Here is a 23,531-nt window from a genome sequence, read left to right as displayed (position 1 = left end):
ATAAATGGACCATATTTTGGTATTCGGTCTTTGGTTTCTTTTTGTATCCTTTTTAATAAGTTCTAAAACTTTAACTTTTATTCTGTGGGTTGTGTTGGTGTTAGAATAGTATTAATGGAACAATTGAGTTTTTCAAGAAAAAATTAATACATTTTGATTCACTGTTTACGTGACAGGAAACCAAACAGGAAACCAATCTTTATTTTCTTTATTTTGCACAATATATTTCAAAAGACATAAATGAACACCATTACTAGTGTTACTTGCTTCATGTTTATATTTAAAATCTATTTTCGATGTTAGATTAAAGTTTTTTTTAAACGCGACAGGAAACCATAAGAAACCGAAAGCATTTTTTTAGTTTTATTTTATTGCAAAATCTGCTTAAAATAAGCTGAACAGTATACTTTTTCTTAAAATCCATCTTAAATGTAACAGTATTATAAAACTCCTAAATATGTGCTTGTGGAAAACAATTAGTACAATTTATTCAGAAATTTCCATATTTTCTTCATTGATACAGGATACCATAATCGTTGTATCTTGATGTTTTAGCCAAAAAAATGTATTTATATTTGGTTTTGAAATTCCAGTTACCATGTACAATTTATTCCAAATCATTGGCAATGTAAAATTCTTTAAATCCAGTTAAGAAAAAAACTTTGAACTTGGAATTAAAATCTTTAAAATAGGCACCATGTGATATTTGTGACCTGTACACCATCTACATGGTTTCCACATTTTAACCTACTTTAGTGGGCTAAAATCAATAAAGTACTTCCTTTCAAGTCATGCATGGTAAAAGTTTACTTCTCCTTTGACAAGTTTATTGCATTTCTGAAAAGTGTTTGCAGAACATGAATAAAAAAAAATAATTAAAAATTGTGACAAGATACCAAATTTGTACATTCCAACTGTAACGGTATATTAACATGTATTTTTTATTAAATTATCTTAATTCACCTAAAATATCCAGTAATATTTACTGCTGAAGCAAAATCAATCCAACGAGCATCGGCACAATGATAAGAGACGTAATTTCGATTGAATTTTCTAGGGACCCTTTACATCGTTATCCGGAAACGAAGTGTGTTATAACATCGTCAAATCTGAAATCGATTTTGTCAAGTCATTGGGCATTTATTTTCACACAAGATCGTATGTAACATTATGCACATAGGAAAAATAATAGACCCCCGGCGCAATCTCGTTGAAAATTTTATTTTCCTTTTTGTAACAAGACGAAACAAGTCTTCAGATTATGTTTGCTAACATCCCGTTGGAAACAAAAACAATGTTTAGACCTAGTATTTCGTATATCCGGCCGTAAGGGCGTGATCACATGTTCGTCACATGTTTCACGTATGACCGGAAATGATTAGAACTTAACGACAAAAACAATTTTAATAAAAAAAAGGAAATAACTGGACTTCTGTTTCGTGTGAAATGTAACACATAACGATAACGTCATTTTCTAACTTAATTATTACCAAGAACAAAACTAGAATGTAAATCATCTCTGATTTACCTGTTTGAACATCTCGCGAGAGTTCATATTTGCATATGTAAAATTCTATTACAACAAAGCAGATTACATCATCTAAAATTTGCGTTACGAAATCGGAAACCAAAGTAACGCTAGTGTTCTTACATCTGCTACAGAAATACTTATAGTTCTCAGCATTTTCTTCTGACTATTCTTATTGGTCGATGTTCTTTATTATTTGAAAGCAAAAGTTACGAATTTGCCGGTGACGATTATCTATAAATCAGTCAGCGTTATGCATCTCGGAAGCGAAAAGTAAGGCGAGAAACAACACAAAAATACGGTCGTATAATCATTGAAATTTGTTAATTTCAATTTTTATGCCCCATTTATGGGCATTATGTTTTCTGGTCTGTGCGTCCGTTCGTCCGTTCGTTCGTCCGTTCGTCCGTCTGTCCCGCTTCAGGTTAAAGTTTTTGGTCGAGGTAGTTTTTGATGAAGTTGAAGTCCAATCAACTTGAAACTTAGTACACATGTTCCTTATGATATGATCTTTCTAATTTAAATGCCAAATTAGAGTTTTGACCCCAATTTTACGGTTCACTGATAGAAAATGATAGTGCAAATTTCAGGTTAAAGTTTTTGGCTTCAGGTTAAAGTTTTTGGTCAAGGTAGTTTTTGATGAAGTTGAAGTCCAATCAACTTGAAACTTAGTATACATGTGCCCTATGATATGATCTTTCTAATTTAAATGCCAAATTAGAGTTTTGACCCCAATTTTACGGTTCACTGAACATAGAAAATGATAGTGCAAATTTCAGGTTAAAGTTTTTGGCTTCAGGTTAAAGTTTTTGGTCAAGGTAGTTTTTGATGAAGTTGAAGTCCAATCAACTTGAAACTTAGTATACATGTGCCCTATGATATGATCTTTCTAATTTAAATGCCAAATTAGAGTTTTGACCCCAATTTTACGGTTCACTGAACATAGAAAATGATAGTGCAAATTTCAGGTTAAAGTTTTTGGCTTCAGGTTAAAGTTTTTGGTCAAGGTAGTTTTTGATGAAGTTGAAGTCCAATCAACTTGAAACTTAGTATACATGTGCCCTATGATATGATCTTTCTAATTTAAATGCCAAATTAGAGTTTTGACCCCAATTTTACGGTTCACTGAACATAGAAAATGATAGTGCAAATTTCAGGTTAAAGTTTTTGGTCAAGGTAGTTTTTGATAAAGTAGAAGTCCAATCAACTTGAAACTTAGTATACATGTTCCCTTTGATAAGATCATTCTAACTTTAATGCCAAATTAGAGAATTTATTTCAATTTCACAGTCCTTTAAACATAGAAAATGATAGTGTGAGTGGGGCATCCGTGTACTGTGGACACATTCTTGTTTTTCTAGGGAAGAGTAGCATACACTTGTATGTTGATAAAAATAAAGGCATAGATCTTTAAATGTAGTTACAACTTTTCTTACAGTAATACACATTTTTATCACTTTTCTATCGTTATAGGAAACGAGCCCAATAGCAAATTATGGTCCATATATTCAATCAGTTGAATGTAAACACTGATGCAAACATAAATAAAAGTTGATTTCTGACAAAATTTTCAACATTATTCCTACATTTCAAAAAAACATTCGACATAAAAAACCCAAAAATGATGATATTTATATTAAGGCCTTCTTAAAAGCATACCTGTCAACCTGTGACGGTGAAAATGCAGGTCATGACCTGCATTGAAGAATCAAATCTCAGGTCATAACGCGTCATACTTTTTCGAGCTGAATTTCAGTATTTATGGTACATTTTCTTATAATGTGTATCAAAGATACCAAAACATCAATGCATGTTCACTTGGTTAAGTCATTTTAAATCCTATTATTTATTATTTCATTGCACTTTTAAAGATTTTTATTAATATGTGTATCACAGTCTTATGTTTTTTACTTTTTTGTCATCATTTTAAAATACTTGAATTTATTTGTCAAATGTACTTTTAAAATGTTTGTGACTACTGGCTATGTAGCTTTAAATCATATCACATTCAAATAAGAAGGAAATTATACTATGATAAAATATAGTAATACAGTTAAAGGAAGTATAAATGTAAAAAATAATTTTCAATTTTTTTTTAAATTGTATAAAGGAATAAATATAATGAAAAGTTATTTTTCAATATGTATTTGAATTTTATATTTTCATGATTTAATCTTTTTCACCCTTAAAACGTTAATATAAGGAATAATTTTGAATGGTGACAAATAAGGGGAAGTAACTCTCTAGTTGAAATATGTTTGTAAACCAAAATTGCAATTTATTTACGACCTAAAGCTAAGGTAATTGGTGTTAATTAACAGTGTGTTTGACACCAAAGCTGTCAAGTGAAGCCATGTACTTAATGGGTCACTTCATTTGACAGTTTACATAGCTAGATGAACTTCCTGTTAATGGAAGAATTACGAATTTGCCGGTATTTCAAAGAAATATTACTTATGCAATCAATCTCAAGGCTAAGAAATACGGGTGAAATCGGGTCATTTTCGGAATTCCCGGGTTATTTCAATGACCCGGCGGGTGTTCCGGGTGATCCCTCAAAATTGAGAAAATCTCGGGTCACACCCGCAGAATCCGGGTCAGTTGACAGGTATGTTAAAAGTATTCTATAACTTAACAAAAACTAAAAAATTAAAATTTCGATACGAACAATATTTAAGGTTTAAAAAAATCAACCTTTTAGGCCACACCAATTTAATTTCTTGTTCTACGGATTTTTGGACTCCAAAATTTGGGGCGAGCGAGCGATTTGAAAATTTTAATAAAAAAATATTTAATTTGCAAATTTTTGAGGCGAAGCTTGAAAAGTAAAGGCGAGCGATTATAATTTTTTTTTGTAAACATAAAATAGTAGGTTTTGACAATATTAAAGCTTGATTTATCACTTGTACTTTGACATTTCTTTAATTTCTGAAGTATTTTTTCCCTGTTCACCAAGAAATAATTAAATCTGGTCTATGTATGTGTGACTGACAATGAGATAATTCTCCATCCAAGTCATAATCAGTTTGGGGACAACCCCTTAATGTTATAAATATCCCTTTTACATGTTTTTATTGAGGGATCAATATAAGTTATGATAGATTTGTTTGTACAAAAGGGCTCATATTTTCTCAAAGAACTATATAACTATCTGGTATTAAATGGTCAAAATATGTCCAAGAATTTTGTAATATTCCTGGACTTTAACCATGTTAACACATTTACTTTAACAGTTTAATATTATTCAAAATAAGTGGACCCCTCTTTTAGAAAAAGTTGTTTAAAATATGATGTAACTCTTCTCTTTTTGAGTACAAAATTCTAAGTTTTCAAAGTATTTGTATAGAAGAACTATACAAATTCTTGGTATTTCTATTTTCTTTTCTACATCAGTAAAATAACCCCTTGTCTGAGGGAGGGTTGTTCTCCACCTGATAACAAACACAGGTCAAAGTACGGCCTTCTACACAGGACTTTGATACAAACCAAACAGCAGGCTATAAAGGATCCCAAAATTATTAGTGTACACAATTCGAACAGGAAAACCAACGATCTAATTTATATATCATGTATATCCAAACGGGAAAATACCAATGAACAACATCAACAAACGATAACTGCTGAAGGACAGGCCCCTCAATCAATCAGGACAGGTGCATAAACATGCAGCGGCTATGGATAGTTTTGCTTCGCCAGCATACAATATAACTGCAGTTGAAGGCAAATCCTTCAGTTCTTTGTACTTTATTCTAACATCGAACACTTTTTGATAGGGAATATAAGTAAGGGGGAAAGTAACCAATATTTTGTTCTTTATAGGTTTTCGCTGTTATAAATTTATATCGGAGCACTCCTGGTTTGGATAAATAGGTTTTATACTGAAACAAATATTCTCACAGATATTTACAAAGTGTGGTGGGGTGCTTTTATGTTTAAAATCGTTATATACAGGTTATACTGTGATTTTAAAAACAAATGTTGATATCTTTTTATAATATTTACAAAAAAAAAACGGTGCGGGAAATGGACATGATTACATTTCCGGATGCGGGAAGCGGGAATATAAAAAAAATAAAAAAAATCTGTTTTGAAAAAAATAGGTGCGGGCGGGTACGTCGAACAAGGAATCAAATTGGTGTGGCCTTATGATTAAATTAGTTTTTATTTTAAACAGATTGAAAAAAAGTATTTTTAATATTGAATAAACACAAAGTCACATGCATTTTTAATGGTAAACATGTTATTTCTGTCAATTAAGCAGATTCATTTTTTACCCTGGTAGATTAATCAATGAGTAATAGATTTCTCTTAGAAGAAATTTAAAGGTCCTAGTGAATAAACTACACAGAGAACAGAGCTACGCATAGCCACCCGATCCTCCTGTTACACCTGTTGTATTTGTTAGATGGGACAATAGAATTGCCAAAAGTTTAAATGGACAGGTAACTATCAGGTGAATCTATGGTCAACTTTCATTGGGTTCGCAATAATTCTTTATGATGAACCTTATGTCTGACAGTGGTCAGGAGAAATTATGCGTGAAATCATGAAAAAAGGGAAACATGATATATACATGTTTTCTGGTACTGTGATGAATCGGATGAAAGCTTTACATTGACATCTTCATGTTTCGCCAATTAAGACAGGTTATAAGGTATTAATACTGGTTTTAATTGTTCCTATGATCTAGGAGGATCCTTTTTCTATATCGATTGTAATTGGCATTTTTATTCAGGAATCAGGTCCTGGACTTGGTGAACCCACATTTATTAATAATTTATTAATAGTTAATAAGATGATCTTCTTTTTTTTTATAACTGTTATACAAATATTAACATAATATATAACAACAAACCAGACCATACCTGATTATAGTTTGTTCTTATGTTGTGCTGTAACACCATTGTCTCAAGTTATTTGTTTCATCCTTATCATTTTATTTGAACTTTGGTGGATAGTTGTCTCAATGGAAATCTTACCACATCTCCTTATTATATAATGCAGCATAATTTAATGTTATGTTTATTGACTAGGTGCATCAGCAAGTACTTTGCAAGATATCAAAGTTCCAGATAGTTGTGGAGGATACACTTACAATGACAGTGGCTTATCACAGTCTCCAGTTCGTAACCGCTTCATTTACTGGTAAATCTTTATATTATTAGGATAGTAATTATTAGTTTGCATGTTTTGTGTGAAACTTTTATTTCACATATAACCCCATTGTTTGCTTAAGAAATTTTAGATGTATACATATGTATTTATTTGTCTTTTGATATCCTGATGAATTTGGGTGTCATTCAAAGTGGAAAAGAGAAATATGTGTCTCCTATAAACTGGCTTTGCTACAGATATCTTTCTATTTGTAGGAATGTAGTACCTTTTCATAAAAAAAATCCAGATAAAGTAAAATTAACAGAAAAGTAACAGCCTGAATTTCTCATCACTTGGCGTCTGCGTCCTTTGTCTTTAATTTTAGCTTTAAACAAATTTAACCAAACATGGACACAATCAGCATTTGGGTATAATATTAAATTTCAAAAAATGTGTCCGATGACCCAACCAATATGGCCACCATGACTAAAAATAGAACATAGGGGTAAAATGTAGATTTTGGCTTATATCTCTGAAACCAAAGCATTTAGAGCAAATTTGACATGTGGTAAAATTGTTTATAAGGTCAAGATTTATCTTCTCTGAAATTTTCAGATGAATTGAAGAACCCTTTGATGGGTTGCTGCCCCCAAATTGAAAATTCTATGGAAATTTTGCCGTTTTTGGTGATTATCTTGAATATTATTATAGATAGAGATAAACTGTGAACAGCAATAATGTTCAGCAAAGTAAGATCTACAAAAAAGTCAAATGACCAAAATGGTTAGTTGACCCCTTCTGGTGTTATTGCCCTTTATAGTCATTTTGACCAATTTTTCTTAAATTTTAGTAATCTTTTACCAAAATCTTCTCCTCTGAAACCACTCAGACAAAATGTCATTAAACTTGTCAACAATCATCATAAGAGTATCAAGTTAAAAAATGTGTCCGATGACCCTGCCCGCGAACCAAGATACATGTAGCAGACATGGCTAAGAATAGTACATAGAGTAAAATGCAGTTTTTTGGTTTATATCTCTGAAACTGAAGCATTTAGAGCAAATCTGACTGGTGGCAAAAATGTTCATCAGATTTGGATATATCTGCCCTGAAATTTTCAGACGATTCCGACAACCAGTTGTTGGGTTCCTACCCCTGAGTTAGTAATTTTTTGGAAATTTTGCAGTTTTTATACAACCGCAAAAATTGAAAATTTTTTGGTTGTATATTAGTATCATATTTGCGTCTTCGTCGTCGTCTTCGTCCGAATACTTTTAAGTTTTCGCACTCTAACTTTAGTAAAAGTGAATAGAAATCTATGAAATTTTAACACAAGATTTAAGACCACAAAAGGAAGGTTGAGAATGGTTTTGGGAGTTTTGGTCCCAACATTTTAGGAATAAGGGGCCAAAAAGGGCCCAAATAAGCATTTTCTTGTTTTTTTGCACTATAACTCTAGTATAAGTAAATAGCAATCAATGAAATTTAAACACAAGGTTTATGACCACAAAAGGAAGGTTGGGATTGATTTTGGTAGTTGAGGGCCGAACAGTTTAGGAATTAGGGGCCAAAAAGGGGCCCAAATAAGCATTTTTCTTGGTTTTCGCACCATAACTTTAGTATAAGTAAATAGAAATCTATGAAATTTAAACACAAGGTTTATGATCATAAAAGGAAGGTTGGGATTGATTTTGGGAGTTTTGGTCCCAACAGTTTAGGAATAAGGGGCCCAAAGGGTCCAAAATTAAACTTTTTTTTGTTTGATTTCATCAAAAATTGAATATTTGGGGTTCTTTGATATGCCGAATCTAACTGTGTATATAGATTCTTAACTTTTGGTCCCGTTTTCAAATTGGTCTACATTAAGGTCCAAAGGGTCCAAAATTAAACTTAGTTTGATTTTAACAAAAAATTGAATCCTTGGGGTTCTTTGATATGCTGAATCTAAAAATGTACTCAAACTTTTGATTATTGGCCCAGTTTTCAAGTTGGTCCAAATTTTCGGGGTCCAAAATTAAACTTTGTTTGATTTCATCAAAAATTGAATAATTGGGGTTCTTTGATATACCGATTCGAACTGTGTATGTAGATTCTTAACTTTTGGTCCCGTTTTCAAATTGGTGTACACATAAAGGTCCAAAGGGTCCAAAATTAAACTTTGTTTGATTTCAACAAAAATTGAATTCTTGGGGTTCTTTGATATGCTGAATCTAAACATGTACTTAGATTTTTGATTATGGACCCAGTTTTCAAGTTGGTCCAAATCGGGGTCCAAAATTAAACTTTTGTTTGATTTCAACAAAAATTCAATATATGGGGTTCTTCAATATGCTGAATCTAACCATGTATTTAGATTTTTAATATTTAGGACCGGTTATCAAATTGGTTCTCATCGAGGTCTAAAAAGTCCAAAATTGAACTTTATTTGATTTCATTAAAAATTGAATTCTTGGGGTTCTTTGATATGATGAATCTAAACATGTATTTAGATTTTGGATATTGGAATACCACAAAGGGATGGTAAGAATTGTCTTTGGGAGTTATGGCTCAAACCGTTAAGGAAGAAGGTGCAAAAAAGGGGGGAAAAGGGTTTCCAGGTTAATGGACAATTACTTAAGTACAAAACATAATTTAAAAGCAGTGTAAAGTAGTTATTGTTGAAAACTCCATAAGAAATTTGAATTGAGATCATTTTTGGAATAAGGGAAAAAAATTGGTGGGGATCAATTTTTCTTATTTCAGATTGCAGAAATGAAAAAGAAAATTTCTTCAAATATCAAAGGATTAATATCCAACAGCATACTGAATTGCTCAAAAGCAAAAAAAAAACATTTTAAGTTCAGTAGACCACATTCATTCTGTGTCAGAAACCTATGCTGTGTCAACTATTTAATCACAATCCAAATTCAGAGCTGTATCCAGTTTTAATGTTGTGTCCATACTAGTCCCAACTGTTCAGGGTTTGACCTCTGCGGTTGTATAAAGCTGCGCCCTGTGGAGCATCTGGTTAATTTATGGCATGAAAATTACAAAAGGCACGTTATAACTGCATCAGTAGAATTCGTAAATACTTGTTAAAAGTATTTTAGGAAATACAAAACATGAATATAAAGTGAAGCCTTGTTTCTTCTAGAACTCGAAAAAACATACAAATCTTTGTTTAGGAATGTAAGATCTACAAACACATCACCATCATCAAAACACAATTTTGTCATGAATCTATCTGTGTCCTTTGTTTAATATGCACATAGACCAAGGTGAGCGACACAGGCTCTTAAGAGCCTCTAGTTTTTTTTTATCAAAATGTTGATGCTTGAGCATCTGAGCATAACTGCAAGCTATGTCACTGACAGCAAAATTATTGATGATAAAAGTTTTTTTTAGCTTTTGAGGTGAATGTCAATATTTTTGTGCTTTATAAAGAATATTAACATAAATTTTGGATGTGAAATATAAGATGTCTGCAATGATGATTACAAATGATGTCCTTGTACTGATTATAAACTTTAAGCATTAAACAATCAACGATGATTGACTCCTGGAGCAAACTTATCACTTTATTTTATATTCTAGGAAAACCAGTAAAGATATTCTTGAATTGGTTGAACAGAGTTTAGACTTTGACCTAGTTGGTTCTCATGTGATGTTCCGGTTTCAGGACACCCAGATTTTAGATGGAATATCAATAACAGAGTCACATGATAGTGTTGTAATCTTAGTAGCTACAGTTGCAAGTGTACACAGATTATTATTTCCTCATCCAGTAAAACTACAAAGACAGGTTAGTTGCTAAAAGTTATTAGACAGACAACAATTCACACATTTCCATGTCCATTAAAAAGAAGTCAGAATTAATTCCACTCTATTTTACACATACAATGTACACTCACTGTAAATATGTACTTGTGTTTCTCAATGAAGGCACTTCTTCCAATTTGATAACCGGTCCTAAATATTAAAAATCTAAATACATGGTTAGATTCAGCATATTGAAGAACCCCATATATTGAATTTTTGTTGAAATCAAACAAGTTTAATTTTGGACCCCGATTTGGACCAACTTGAAAACTGGGTCCATAATCAAAAATCTAAGAATTTATTCCACTCTATTTTACACATACAATGTACACTCACTGTAAATATGTACTTGTGTTTCTCAATGAAGGCACAAACATGCTGAAAAACATTTTAGGCATCAAATATCAGCAATGGATGTGCAGGGCTCACACTAATTCAGAATCATAGGGAGAAGTGACTTTTCTTTTTGAAATTGATGCGGAACAGTGGTGAGATTTGGAGTTCGTTAGCTCATCATTTTGCTCATGGCGCTACAATATTTGGTTAAGAAACAATTTGTTAGTTGTCATGGGATAAAAACGACAAATCAAAGAATTTAACTTTATATAGCTAATATAGGACAACAGGCCTCAACAATAACGCTTGTCCGATTGTCCGGTACCAGAGGGAAAGAAGGTCGGACAAGTAAAAGCTGTATCAAGCTTGTCAGCGGGACAAGTTCAATTATAATTTTGCAGAAAATAAATTTTAATAATCCAACTTTGATGAACGAAGTAATTATAAACAAAAAAACAAGAAAACAAATATTAATTTGACATGTGTCTGTATTCGGTTTATTCAAATGCAAATCCGTTTTCTTCTTTTTCTACTTGCAATCGGTAATTTTTAACTGGTTCTTTGTCAGGTACATTTTAAAAGGTAAAAGGTATACTATTCTCGGAAACCAGTCTAACTGATCCGAATCAATGATGCGCTTTGTAGATAAGGTAACTTTACAGGACAGTTCGTCACCTCGACAGGTTTAGCTCCAAGTTTAATAGACAGTTTGGCACCGTAGGAGATCTATTTAGTAGTCATGATTGATAGACAGTTTGGCAAGGCAAGATACATTTCGGGACCAAAACAAATCAGTACCTCATTTTGCTACCTTTTCTGTTCCTTATAATACATACCATACCAGTAATTTTTTCACAAAAATATTTTTTTTTATTTGCCATAAAATTTAAAAAATCATATTTGATCATAAGTAGAAAAAAACAATAATTGCAATATAGTGACCTATAGTTGTAAATTTCTGTGTCATTTGGTCTCTTGATGAGAGTTGTCTCATTGGCAATCAGACCTTATCTTCGTTTTATTGATTGTATTTGAATACACTTTTTTCGACTTAGAAAAATATAGGATACAAATGAAATGTCAAATGAGTGTACAGGCCTATCAGATGGTGCCTCATGTGCAGAGTCTGGTGAGACTAGCATTGATGAAAACTAGAACCTAAGTCTTGTGACATGACTAGATTCAGTTGTACCCTTCTGGAGCACCTGAGATCACCCCTAGTTTTTTGGTGGGGTTCGAGATGTTTATTCTTTGGTTTTCTGTGTTGTGTCATGTGTGCTGTTGTTTGTTTGTCTTTTTCATTTTTGGCCATGGCGTTGTCAGTTTGTTTTGGATTTGTGGGTTTGGCTGTCCCTTTGGTATCTTTCGTTCCCCTTTTTTTTGTACTTGACTCATATTTTTGAAAAGTATTTCAAAAGAAAAAGATCAAATTCTGTTCTATTGATTAAATTCATTTTGTTCCTTTAATCAACTTAAGATGTAAAAAGGTTATTTTTAGTAAAATAAATTTGGACAAGTAACAATTTCATTCGGACAAGTGAGTTTTGGTATGTACTTGTCCTACTGGACAAGTTGAAAAATAAGTTATTGTAGAGGCCTGGACAAGGTTGTTGATTAAAAATTACACCATTCTAGACCCTTTTGTTTTCCACATAATTAATATTGCCAATAATTAACAAGTTATGGGTCGAATCCGATACCGATACCAATAGTATATTCACCTGTTACCTATTACCTTATCTCCACATTCCGCATCTGACAGGCGCACCACCAAACGGTGTATTTAGGATTTGCTATATACACGGGTCATAATCACAGGGTTGACACTACTAAATTCAATCATTGTCACATTGTTTCCTATTGTAGTATTTTAATCAGCATGACTTTATAAGATGACGATACTAATACTAAAAATCTAGACTTAAGATAAGGCGTGTAGGTACAGTTTACTATAAGTTTCGCTTCACCCTCTATGGATCCGTAGGGGGTCAGTAGTTAACCGTATAACGAATTTATCGCACGCTGTACTTTTTCTGCTGCGTTTTGTTGAAAAATAAACAATGAAACACAACAATATTAATAGATGACTCACCATGAACCCCCTATGAAATTTACTAACCCCCTACGGTTTCATAGGGGGTCACCACATGACGTCTTTAAACCAATCCAGAGCTCCAGATAAGAATTCACAAATTGGGTTTTTTACCCACCATTTTCTTATATAATTGGGTGATAAAGTTTTTTAATTGCATTATCAATTCCAAACACCCCTCATGTTAATATCAAATTGGGTTTTTCACTACCAAGCTCCTTAATGTATTGGGTTTTTTCATCAACACAATATTGAATATTTAGGCAATATCAACCCCAGATTTTTTTCCATCTTAAATATGTTTCTTTGTTTAGCTGTTTTATTTGGTTTAGGGTTAGGGTTAGGGTTATTTGCAAGCTGTTTTATTTGGTTTATTGACTGAGAAGCAATTGTAGGTTTAATTTGTGTTCTGTTTCAAACCTTCTGCCAGTTTTGTATTTTCTCATATAAACTGTAAAACTGAGACCAGTGCCTGTGTGTGTATTCATTAATTAACCGTAAAATGGAGAAAAAAAAATAGTATAGAGTGGGGGGCCCATATTCGCCGGGACACAATTTCGCCGTTTTATGATTTTGAGGTGTAAACACTTAAAAGGATGGCTGAAATGGAAGAAATATGCCGATAAATTATAATTTTATAACAAATATGATTATTTTTTAAACTTAAACAACATTACGGCACTTACTGCAAAAGATCGAAAAACGAACAACGATTTTCGGTCAATTTCCTGAATGAAAAACAGGATTTTCAAAGATTTTTTTCTTAGCATTTTTTTGACTGATTGGCCTAAATTTCTGTTTTTTACACCTTTGATATGTCTGCTGTTCATCTATATTAATGAAATTTATTTGATAAATATTATATAAAGCTACAGTTGTTTGGTTTTAAATAGATGTGTGAAAACGGCGAATATGTGTCCCACATTGACAAAACTTCAGGAAATTTCAAACACCTTTTAATCTAACTTTACAGATGATTATTTTCAAACAAACATTTTTTCAAGCTTAGGAATGTTTTGCATTCGAAGTTATCTTCATATAGAAATATCAGTATACTTCAAAAACATATAGACCTGAACATAAACTGTAGAAAACATGGAAAGATATGGCGAAAATGAGCACCCCACTCTATAAACTCTAATTATACTTGAATGTTTTTGTTTTATCCCAATTTTCATAAATCTTGGTTTAGTTGTCTTTTATTAGAACTTTTGGTTTCTGATACTTTATCATGTCATAATACACCTTATTGCTATTTGTCCGCCATTACTGGATATCAAACAGGTTCCCGTAAAATTTTGACGTCACAATACAAAATATCTGACGCCACATGATGGAAAAGTGATTGTTCTATGTGTCAAAAGTTCAAGCGGCCGGGTCAGCCTGGATTAGCGATAAGGGTGTATTGATTTGGCCTTTCATCTTTCCAACTGATTTCGTTTTTGAGGAAACCCTGCTTTTATTAACCGGATTTTTGTGACAAAAATGTTGGTTATTGATTTGGGGATGTACGGCGGGCGGGCGGCCGGGCTGTCGGGCGGGCGGGCGGCAATCAAATGTTGTCTGTGCATTAACTCATGAACCGTTCAACCAAAGCTTTTGAAATTTTAATATGTTGTTACTGACAACTAAATGAAGGTCAAGTTCAATAATGGTGATTTTGACTTTTACCGTTCAGGAGTTATGGTTCTTGAAAGATTGAAAAATGGAGTTTCCAGTCGTGTCCGTGCATTTACGCATGAACTGTTCTACCAAAACTTCCCAAATTTTAATATGTTGTTACTGATGACAAAATGGAGGTCAAGTTCAATAATGACAATTTTGACTTTTACGGTTCAGGAGTTATGGTTCTTGAAAGATTGAAAAATGGAGTTTCCAGTCGTGTCCGTGCATTTACGCATGAACTGTTCTACCAAAGCTTCCCAAATTTTAATATGTTGTTACTGATGACAAAATGGAGGTCAAGTTCTATAATGACGATTTTCACTTTTACGGTTCAGGAGTTATGGTTCTTGAAAGATTGAAAAATGGTGTTTCCAGTCGTGTCCGTGCATTTTCTCATAAACCATTCAACCAAAGCTTTTGAAATTTTTATATGTTGTTGCTGATGACAAAATAGAGGTCAAGTTCAATAATGACGATTTTGACTTTTACCGTTCTGGAGTAATGGTTCTTGAAAGATCGTAAAATGGTGTTTCCATTCACGTTGTTGCATTTACTAATGAACCATTCAATCTAAGCTTTTCAAATTTTAATATGTTGATACTGACTACAAAATGGAGGTCAAATTTGATATTGACGATTTTCACTTTCAGCATTCATCAGATATGGTTCTTGTGATATTGCCAGGACACAAATAAATGTTAATAAATCCGGTTTGCTGTCGTTGTGACAGCCTCTTGTTAGCAATGTTCTCGTTAAGGTACGCACACACGCCCGTGTGTTCGATGGACGCTTCCTAAAAACACTGGATGAGTCTTGTTATCATCATAACTTTCCCTAAGCTTTTCAAAAGAAGCAGAAAACATGCTTCTATTCAATATTTTTACCGGACATTCACTTTTGTTTTAATTCAATGTATGTTATGATAAATCCCGAGCAATGCGAAAAAAATATCACTTCATGACACATGCTAATTGATATACACCGAGAAGATCGAAATGTTTTCAAAAACACGTGTACCTATTGAGCAACGGAAAACTCTAACAGGGACCCATTTCAGCTACTTGATGCAGGGATCTATTTTTAGAACGAAAGGAAATTTCCAATTATAAATATTATAAAAATAGTTTACGCGACGACTGTAAACAGATAAGGTTAAATAACGCAAATGGTAGCCAATAAAAGGGTTGAGAACTCATGGTTTTGGAATATAATTGGGTTTTCCTTTGAATTAATTGGGTTATTGAACCCTGCAATGGGCAATTGCATTGGGTTTTTTATTATTTTTATTGCGTGATCACGCAAATACGCAGCTTATCTGGAGCTCTGCAATCACAACGTGATAATTTACCCGCAGTGCGATAAAAATTGTTAGCCGGCATGACGTAAAAACAGGGAATCAAAGAATTAGACTTTATTCTTAACTAATATAGGACAAAGCTGTTGATTAAAAATTACTTTATTCAAGGCCCTTTTATTTTCCAAATAATTAATACATGTATTACCAATAATTGATAAGTTCAAGGATGACGGGTTCAAACAGAACGATTTTGAAACTCTGTGTCTTATAATCAGCTTGACTTTATCAGATGACAATACCAATAATAAAAATCCAGGATAGAATAAGGCTTACACGTAGTTATATACTTTAATTAATTCTGTCACACTTACACATCTATATATATATATATATATACTTTAATTCAGTCACGGACCGGCAATATCATGGCCGTGTGTCCTAGTGTTAACTAAGTTTCTGTCTGTCATATGTCCATTAGCCACAGGTCATTTCCATGGTTCAGCAACTGCTTGAAAACAATTATAGTTTTTTTGTCAGGTAAAATACTCACTTATGAGTAAATGTATAACTGTATTTCATATATGGGATCCTTGCGAGGTCTACATTATATGTGACTACATATCTGTCAGAAAGACTTCACCTTACATGTACGTCTGTACGTTCCAAAACTGGTTTATGTTCTCTAACTTTAGTTTGCTTTAACCAAATGCTATTAAACTTATTCACAACGCTTATTATCAGAAAACACAGTTTGAGATTAATAATAATAATTCAAATAATAATAATTCTTTATTTAAAGAGGGTTACACAGTTTGCTATAAAGCTAATCTTCCCTGAGGCTGAGGCCCTCATGAAATACAATGAAATATAACAAACAATTACAAAATATCAAACAGACACACAAACATTAATAATGAAATAAAAAATTGTTATGAAATATACAATTTTCAAAACAGGTAAAAGTTACAAATTCATATATGACATGTATAGTATTGGCATCAACAATATCATAAGTTTGAGTATGTGTGTGAAAATTATTATGCATATAAAAAATGCACAGCTTCTTAATGTTCCATAAAGTAATTTTTTAAATCTTTTTTGAATGAGCTTGTACTTGAGGTTGATTTTTTCAGGGATATTGGTAAGTTATTCCTTAAAATAGATCCTGAATATATAAAAGATTTCTTATAAAGCTCTGTTTTGGCTTTTGAAACTTGTAAATTTTTTGCAAGAGGCATTTCTCAAACAATATTGGTTTATTTCTGGCATTTCTTTAAATTTTTCATTGAGATATACAGGGGCTTCATTCTTAAGGCATTTATGCATCAAAACTGATTTGTGGTATGAGATTCTGTTCTCTACTGTCATCCATCCAAGCTGTTTAAACAGTGGAGCTGATGATAAAAGTAGATCAGCATCTAAAATAAGTCTTGCAGCCCTTTTCTGCAATTTTATAATTGAATTTTATTTGTGTCACTTTTACCTGTCTAGAGTTATGCCCCTTTACAAAAGTAAATATTGCTTAATGTTTTGTTTCTGTTCTCTTACTTTAGTTTTCCTCAACCAAATGATATAAAGCATTAATATACACAATGCTAATTACTTTTAAACACAGATCAAGTTTGTTTTTAGGGGTGTCACTCTTAGTTCTGTAGAGTTATGCCCCTTTATAAATGGAAAAATTGCTCTTACTTTAAAGTTTGCCTTAACCAAATTTTGTAAAACTTAATTACTGTAAATTCAGAAATTAATACGAGGTTTTTATTATTGCGAAAAATGCGACAGAGTTGTAAACGCAATAATTTAAACTCGCATTTTTAAATATTTTATATGAATTAACAGGATTTTCTCAAAATCGTAAAAATTAAAATCACATTTAAGTCTAAACTGACAAAATCGCAATAATAAATGCACGCAATAATTTCTGAATTTACAGTACACCATACTTATTACATCAAAACTCAGATCAATAACAAATATGGGTAGCTTCACTTTTACTGTTCTTCAATTAAGTCCATTTATAACAGGGGGAACCATCTGTGTCCCATGTACACATCCCCCATAACATGCTTCCATTCAATATTGTGACCTGGAGTTTACCTTTGTTTTCATTCATTGCTATGTGTAATGATAAATCCGGAGAAATTCGAAATATAATTATAAACTTATTGGATAAATTCAGAGAAGATCGAAATCTGTTTACATTACCACGTTTACTTATTATAATTATCGACAATAACTGTGTCATTAAAACTTTTGGTTTTCAATACTTTTCAACTGCATAATTGATATGGAATTCACGGAAACCTGGACCTTCAGAAATTTCAATTATCAGCATCAAGTTGTATTGTCAAAAAACAGCCTTATTCCACTTCCAATAAAAACTAGCCACCACGAAAAAGCTCAAAAGCAGTGCTTAAAAGTGGCATTAAAACAACTTTTTTTTTAAATGCTATATTTAGGGGCCACAAACTTGAGGTAGCATTAATTCTGCCTTCACTACAAGAAAATGTTTTATATTTGCTGAATTTTTGAGGAGTTGTGAGTCTTTGAACTTAGGAATCTGGTGAGATTTTGTTTGTTCAATGACAATGTGGGGGGGGGGGGGGGGGGGGGTGTGAGCTCACAAAGGTTCTTTAATTAATACATGTTATAGTTTGTGATTATGTCAGTATTAGGGGAGCCACTGATGATAGGCCAATAGTATCTGGTATGCAGTTGTATAAACAATGGCATATCTCTTTTCCATGATGATCTTACATGGTCTTTTGACTTTGAAACTTTTGCATTGATAACATGTTAAAGATTGTGATTAGGTCACTTTAGGGGAGCCAGTTATGTCAGGTTAATAATATTTGGTACATAGTTGTACTAGCATTGGCATATCTTATTTCCTAAAAAATTAATTAGCCCTATACCTTCAGTCATGATTTATTTACTTTTGGAAAGTTTGGCATATATATATTGGATTTGAAGTACATGTATTGGTATTTTGATTTTAACATTTTATTTTTCTACCAAATTACTAATAGGCAAGGCATATCTCTGTGTTAACAGTTTAATGTCTGTTTTTTTACAACCAACATATTTAATACAACTTGATGTATTGACCAGTTTTTTGCCAACCTTGTTAGAAACTGATAGAAAGGAAGATTTTGGACAATCAATGACTTTCAAATTTCTGTACTTTGGCGGAAAATTGCTTTGTCACAATGCTCAAATTATCATTTCACAGTGAGAACCAATTGTTCAATGATATTATTTAATTCCATTAAACCCTGGTCAACTAGTATAACTCGTTTATAAAAAAGCAATTCAATATTTGTGTGTCTTTTTAGTGATTATTGATTCATAGATCTATGTCTATTTAAGATGTACGACATCTCCCCTTTGGGCCAGGTGAGCTTTTCCCATTACTTTGCGTCTGGCATCCGGTGTCCGACGTTGTTAACTTTTACAAAAATCTTCTCCTCTGAAACTACTCGGCCAAATTAAACCAAACTTGGCCACAATCATCATTGGGGTATCTAGTTTAATAAATGTGTCCGGTTACCCAGCCAACCAACCAAGATGGCCGCCATGGCTAAAAATAGAACATAGGGGTAAAATGCAGTTTTTGGCTTATAACTCAAAAACAAAAGCATTTAGAGAAAATCTGACATGGGGGTAAAATTGTTTATCAGGTCAAGGTCTATCTGCCCTGAAATTTTCAGATGAATCGGACAACCTGTTGTTGGGTTGCTGCCCCTAAAATGATAATTTTAAGGAAATTTTACTGTTTTTGGTTATTATCTTGAATATTATTATAGATAGAGATAAACTGTAAACAGCAATAGAATCATATTCAAAACAGTGGGGTCCTGGCCATTGATTGACGACCTAAATTATCCCATTGACTGTGACAGATTAGGTGAACGTTTGTCTGTAACGACCATTGCTCACTTCTTACTTATTATAGAATTCAAACTGTGGGGTCACCAAAGGTTCTTAACGCCTTTAATAATAAAATAATTCGAAAAAATATTCAGGAATAACCTTTATGTTTTGATTTATATTATTGATATAAATCAACACATCGTATTATTCCGGATTCGTTTCTCGAACTGCTTTATTTAGGTGTTGAGAACCTTTGGTGACCCCACAGATTCAGTGTCTTTAAAAAGTACATAGTGAGCAGTGATTGTTACCGACAAACGTTCACCTAATCTGTCCCAGTCAATGGGATAATTTAGGTCGTCAATCAATGGCCAGGACCACACTGTTTTGAATATGATTCTAATGTTCAGCAAAGTAAGATTTACAAATAAGTCAACATGACCGAAATGGTCAATTGACCCCTTTAGGAGTTATTGCCCTTTATAGTAAATTTTTAACCATTTTTCGTAAATCTTAGTAATCTTTTACAAAAATCTTCTTCTCTGAAAATACTGTGCCAAATTAATCCAAACTTGGCCACAATCATCATTGGGATATCTAGTTTAAAAAATGTGTGGCATGACCCTGCCAACCAACCAAGATGGCCGCCATGGCTAAAAATAGAACATAGGGGTAAAATGCAGTTTTTGGCTTATAACTCAAAAACAAAAGCATTTAGAGCAAATCTGACATGGGGGTAAAATTGTTTATCAGGTCAAGATCTATCTGCCCTGAAATTTTCAGATGAATCGGACAACCTGTTGTTGGGTTGCTGCCCCTAAAATGATAATTTTAAGGAAATTTTACTGTTTTTGGTTATTATATTGAATATTATTATAGATAGAGATAAACTGTAAACAGCAATAATGTTCAGCAAAGTAAGATTTACAAATAAGTCAACATGACTGAAATGGTCAATTGACCCCTTTAGGAGTTATTGCCCTTTATAGTCAATTTTTAACCATTTTTGTAAATCTTAGTAATCTTTTACAAAAATCTTCTCCTCTGAAACTATTGGGCCAAATTAATCCAAACTTGGCCACAATCATCATTGGGATATCTAGTTTAAAAAATGTGTGGCGTGACCCTGCCAATCAACCAAGATGGCCACCACAGCTATAAATAAAAAATATGGGTAAAATGTAGATTTTGGCTTATAACTAAAAAACAAAAGCATTTAGAGCAGATCTGACATGGAGTAAAATTGTTTATCAGGTCAAGATCTATCTGCCCTGAAATTTTCAGATGAATCGGAAAACCCGTTGTTGGGTTGCTGCCCCTGAATCTGTAATTTTAAGGAAATTTTACTGTTTTTGGTTATTATCTTGAATATTATTATAGATAGAGATAAACTGTAAACAGTAATAATGTTCAGCAAAGTAAGATTTACAAATAAGTCACAAGACCGAAATGGTCAGTTAACCCCTTTAGGAGTTATTGCCCTTTATAGTCAATTTTTAACCATTTTTCATAAATCTTAGTTATCTTTTACAAAAATCTTCTTCTCTGAAACTATTGTGCCAAATTAATCCAAACTTGGCCACAATCATCTTTAGGATATCTAGTTTAAAAAATGTGTCCGATGACCAGGCCATCAAATCAAGATGGCCGCCACGGCTAAAAATAGAACATAGGGGTAAAATGCAGTTTTTGGCTTATAACTAAAAAGCCAAAGAATTTAGAGCAAATCTAACTGGGGTAAAATTGTTAATCAGGTCAAGGTCTATCTGCCATGAAATTTTCAGATGAATCCGACAACCCGTTGTTGGGTTGCTGCCCCTGAATCGGTAATTTTAAGGAAATTTTGCTGTTTTTGGTTATTATCTTGAATATTATTATAGATAGAGATAAACTGTAAACAGTAATAATGTTCAGCAAAGTAAGATTTACAAATAAGTCAACATGACTGAAATGGTCAATTGATCCCCTAAGGAGTTATTGTCCTTTATAGTCAATTTTTAACAATTTTCATAAAATTTGTAAATTTTTATTAACATTTTCCACTGAAACTACTGGGCCAAGTTCATTATAGATAGAGATGATTGTAAGCAGCAAGACTGTTTAGTAAAGTAAGATGTACAAACACATCACCATCACCAAAACACAATTTTGTCACGAATCCATCTGCTTCCTTTGTTAAATATTCACATAGTCCAAGGTGAGCGACACAGGCTCTTTAGAGCCTCTAGTTTTCTTACAAATTAAATATAGTATTATCTATAAATCATCTTTTTTTTATTGCATTAGAAATTGATTACTGGATCATCTTAAAAATTCAGGCCTGCATTTTTTACTACCCAGTATTGGCTTATATTGCCAAGTATTGCCCACTTTACTTGAGCTCATGGTTGGACGTGGTTCCTCCTGATATAAAGGTGTCTATAACCAAAGATACAAAAATCCCTGTACATCATTTGTAATTTTTATACGACCCCAAAAATTAAATTTTTTTTGATCGTATATTTGTATCACGTTGTCATCGTGTGCGTCTGCGTCGTCGTAGTTGTCAGCATTGTCCGAAGACAGATGGTTTACGGATAATAACTTAAGTATGTGTAAATAAAAATCAATAAAATTTTAACACAAGGTTTATAAACACTAAAGGAAGGCACGGGTTGATTTTGGGGGTTATGGTCCCAACAGTTTAGGAATTAAGGTCCAAAAAAGGGTAAAAATAAGAATGTTTCTAGTTTCCAGACAATTACTTGTTTGTTAGTGTATGTATCTTTCTGAAATTGTACTACAAGGTTCCATATTACAAATGGAAGGCTGGGATTGAGTTTGGAGGTAATTGCCCCTATGGTTCAGGAATTAGAGGCCAAAAAGGGACATAGAACAAGCAATTTTTCTAGTTTCTAAACATTAACTTGTGTTTAAGTGTATGGATCTCTCTAAAACTGTAATGCAAGGTATCACAACACAAAGGGAATGCTGGGATTGAATTTTGGGGGTAATTGCCAAAAACGTTCAGCAATTAGTGGCCAAAAAACAAGCATTTTTCAAGTTACCAGACAATTAGGCCAAAAATAAAATATTGTTTGTTTCCCCTCACACGACCGACCCGGTAAAATCACCGCGACCCGAAAAATTTTATTAGCCATTCTTGTCCACTATTTTTTTTGTTATGTTGGTTATTGGTGTTATCTTTCCGATGCTGTAGTCAACGAGCGTTGGTTTTTGGTGATACATTTATGATGCTGTAGTCAACGAGCGTTTCAAATCAAGGCATTTTTGCAAGGAAGCGTCTACATGATTCGGAATCAAGGAAACAAAGCCACACGATTTGTGTGCAAGGGTGGTCTTTTGAAAATAAAAAAAACCTGAAGCATCTTTCAACCCGCTGAGTGCATCTTAATTTGTTTTGTATCTACCTAGTCCCCCACTAGTCCAAATAATTATGACGTCTTGAAAGGCTATTATAATTTTTTTCTTTGACGTCTTACTTCGAAGTAAGGCATCAAAGAAAAAAATTATAATAGCCTTTCAAGACGTCATAATTATTTGGACTAGTATCTAACCTCTGTTCCTGAATCATGCTTTAAAATCTATCTACTTACTTTGTCTTTGAACAGGTTGGGCACAAGTCAGGAAATGTGGGATACATGTATTCCCTGCTTTCAGGAAACGTCCCTGTTTTCTGGTGTAAAAAAAAAACCAGTTTAAATGGGATTTCCTTTTTCAATTTATGGCATGAACATTACAAAAGGGCACGTTTTAACGTAGAATTCGTAAATACTTATTAAAAGTATTTTAGGAAATACAAAGCATGAATATAAAGTGAAGCCGTGTTTCTTCTAGGACTCCAA

General features: G+C 32.8%; 1 protein-coding gene across 1 annotated transcript in view; it reads left to right on the top strand.

Annotated features, from left to right (window-relative positions):
- LOC143083792 (nuclear pore complex protein Nup160-like) overlaps positions 1-23,531 on the top strand; it is a 157,113-nt gene that overhangs the window by 5,078 nt on the left and 128,504 nt on the right. The window contains exons 2-3 of the mRNA XM_076260147.1: positions 6,562-6,673; positions 10,196-10,403. Of these exons, the coding sequence (XP_076116262.1) occupies positions 6,562-6,673; positions 10,196-10,403 (320 nt within the window). The remainder of the gene's footprint in view (positions 1-6,561; positions 6,674-10,195; positions 10,404-23,531) is intronic.

This window comes from Mytilus galloprovincialis, chromosome 7 (assembly GCF_965363235.1).
Source record: "Mytilus galloprovincialis chromosome 7, xbMytGall1.hap1.1, whole genome shotgun sequence".
In the NCBI taxonomy this organism is placed as follows: Eukaryota; Metazoa; Mollusca; class Bivalvia; order Mytilida; family Mytilidae; genus Mytilus; species Mytilus galloprovincialis.
This window is presented reverse-complemented; position numbering and strand designations above follow the sequence as displayed.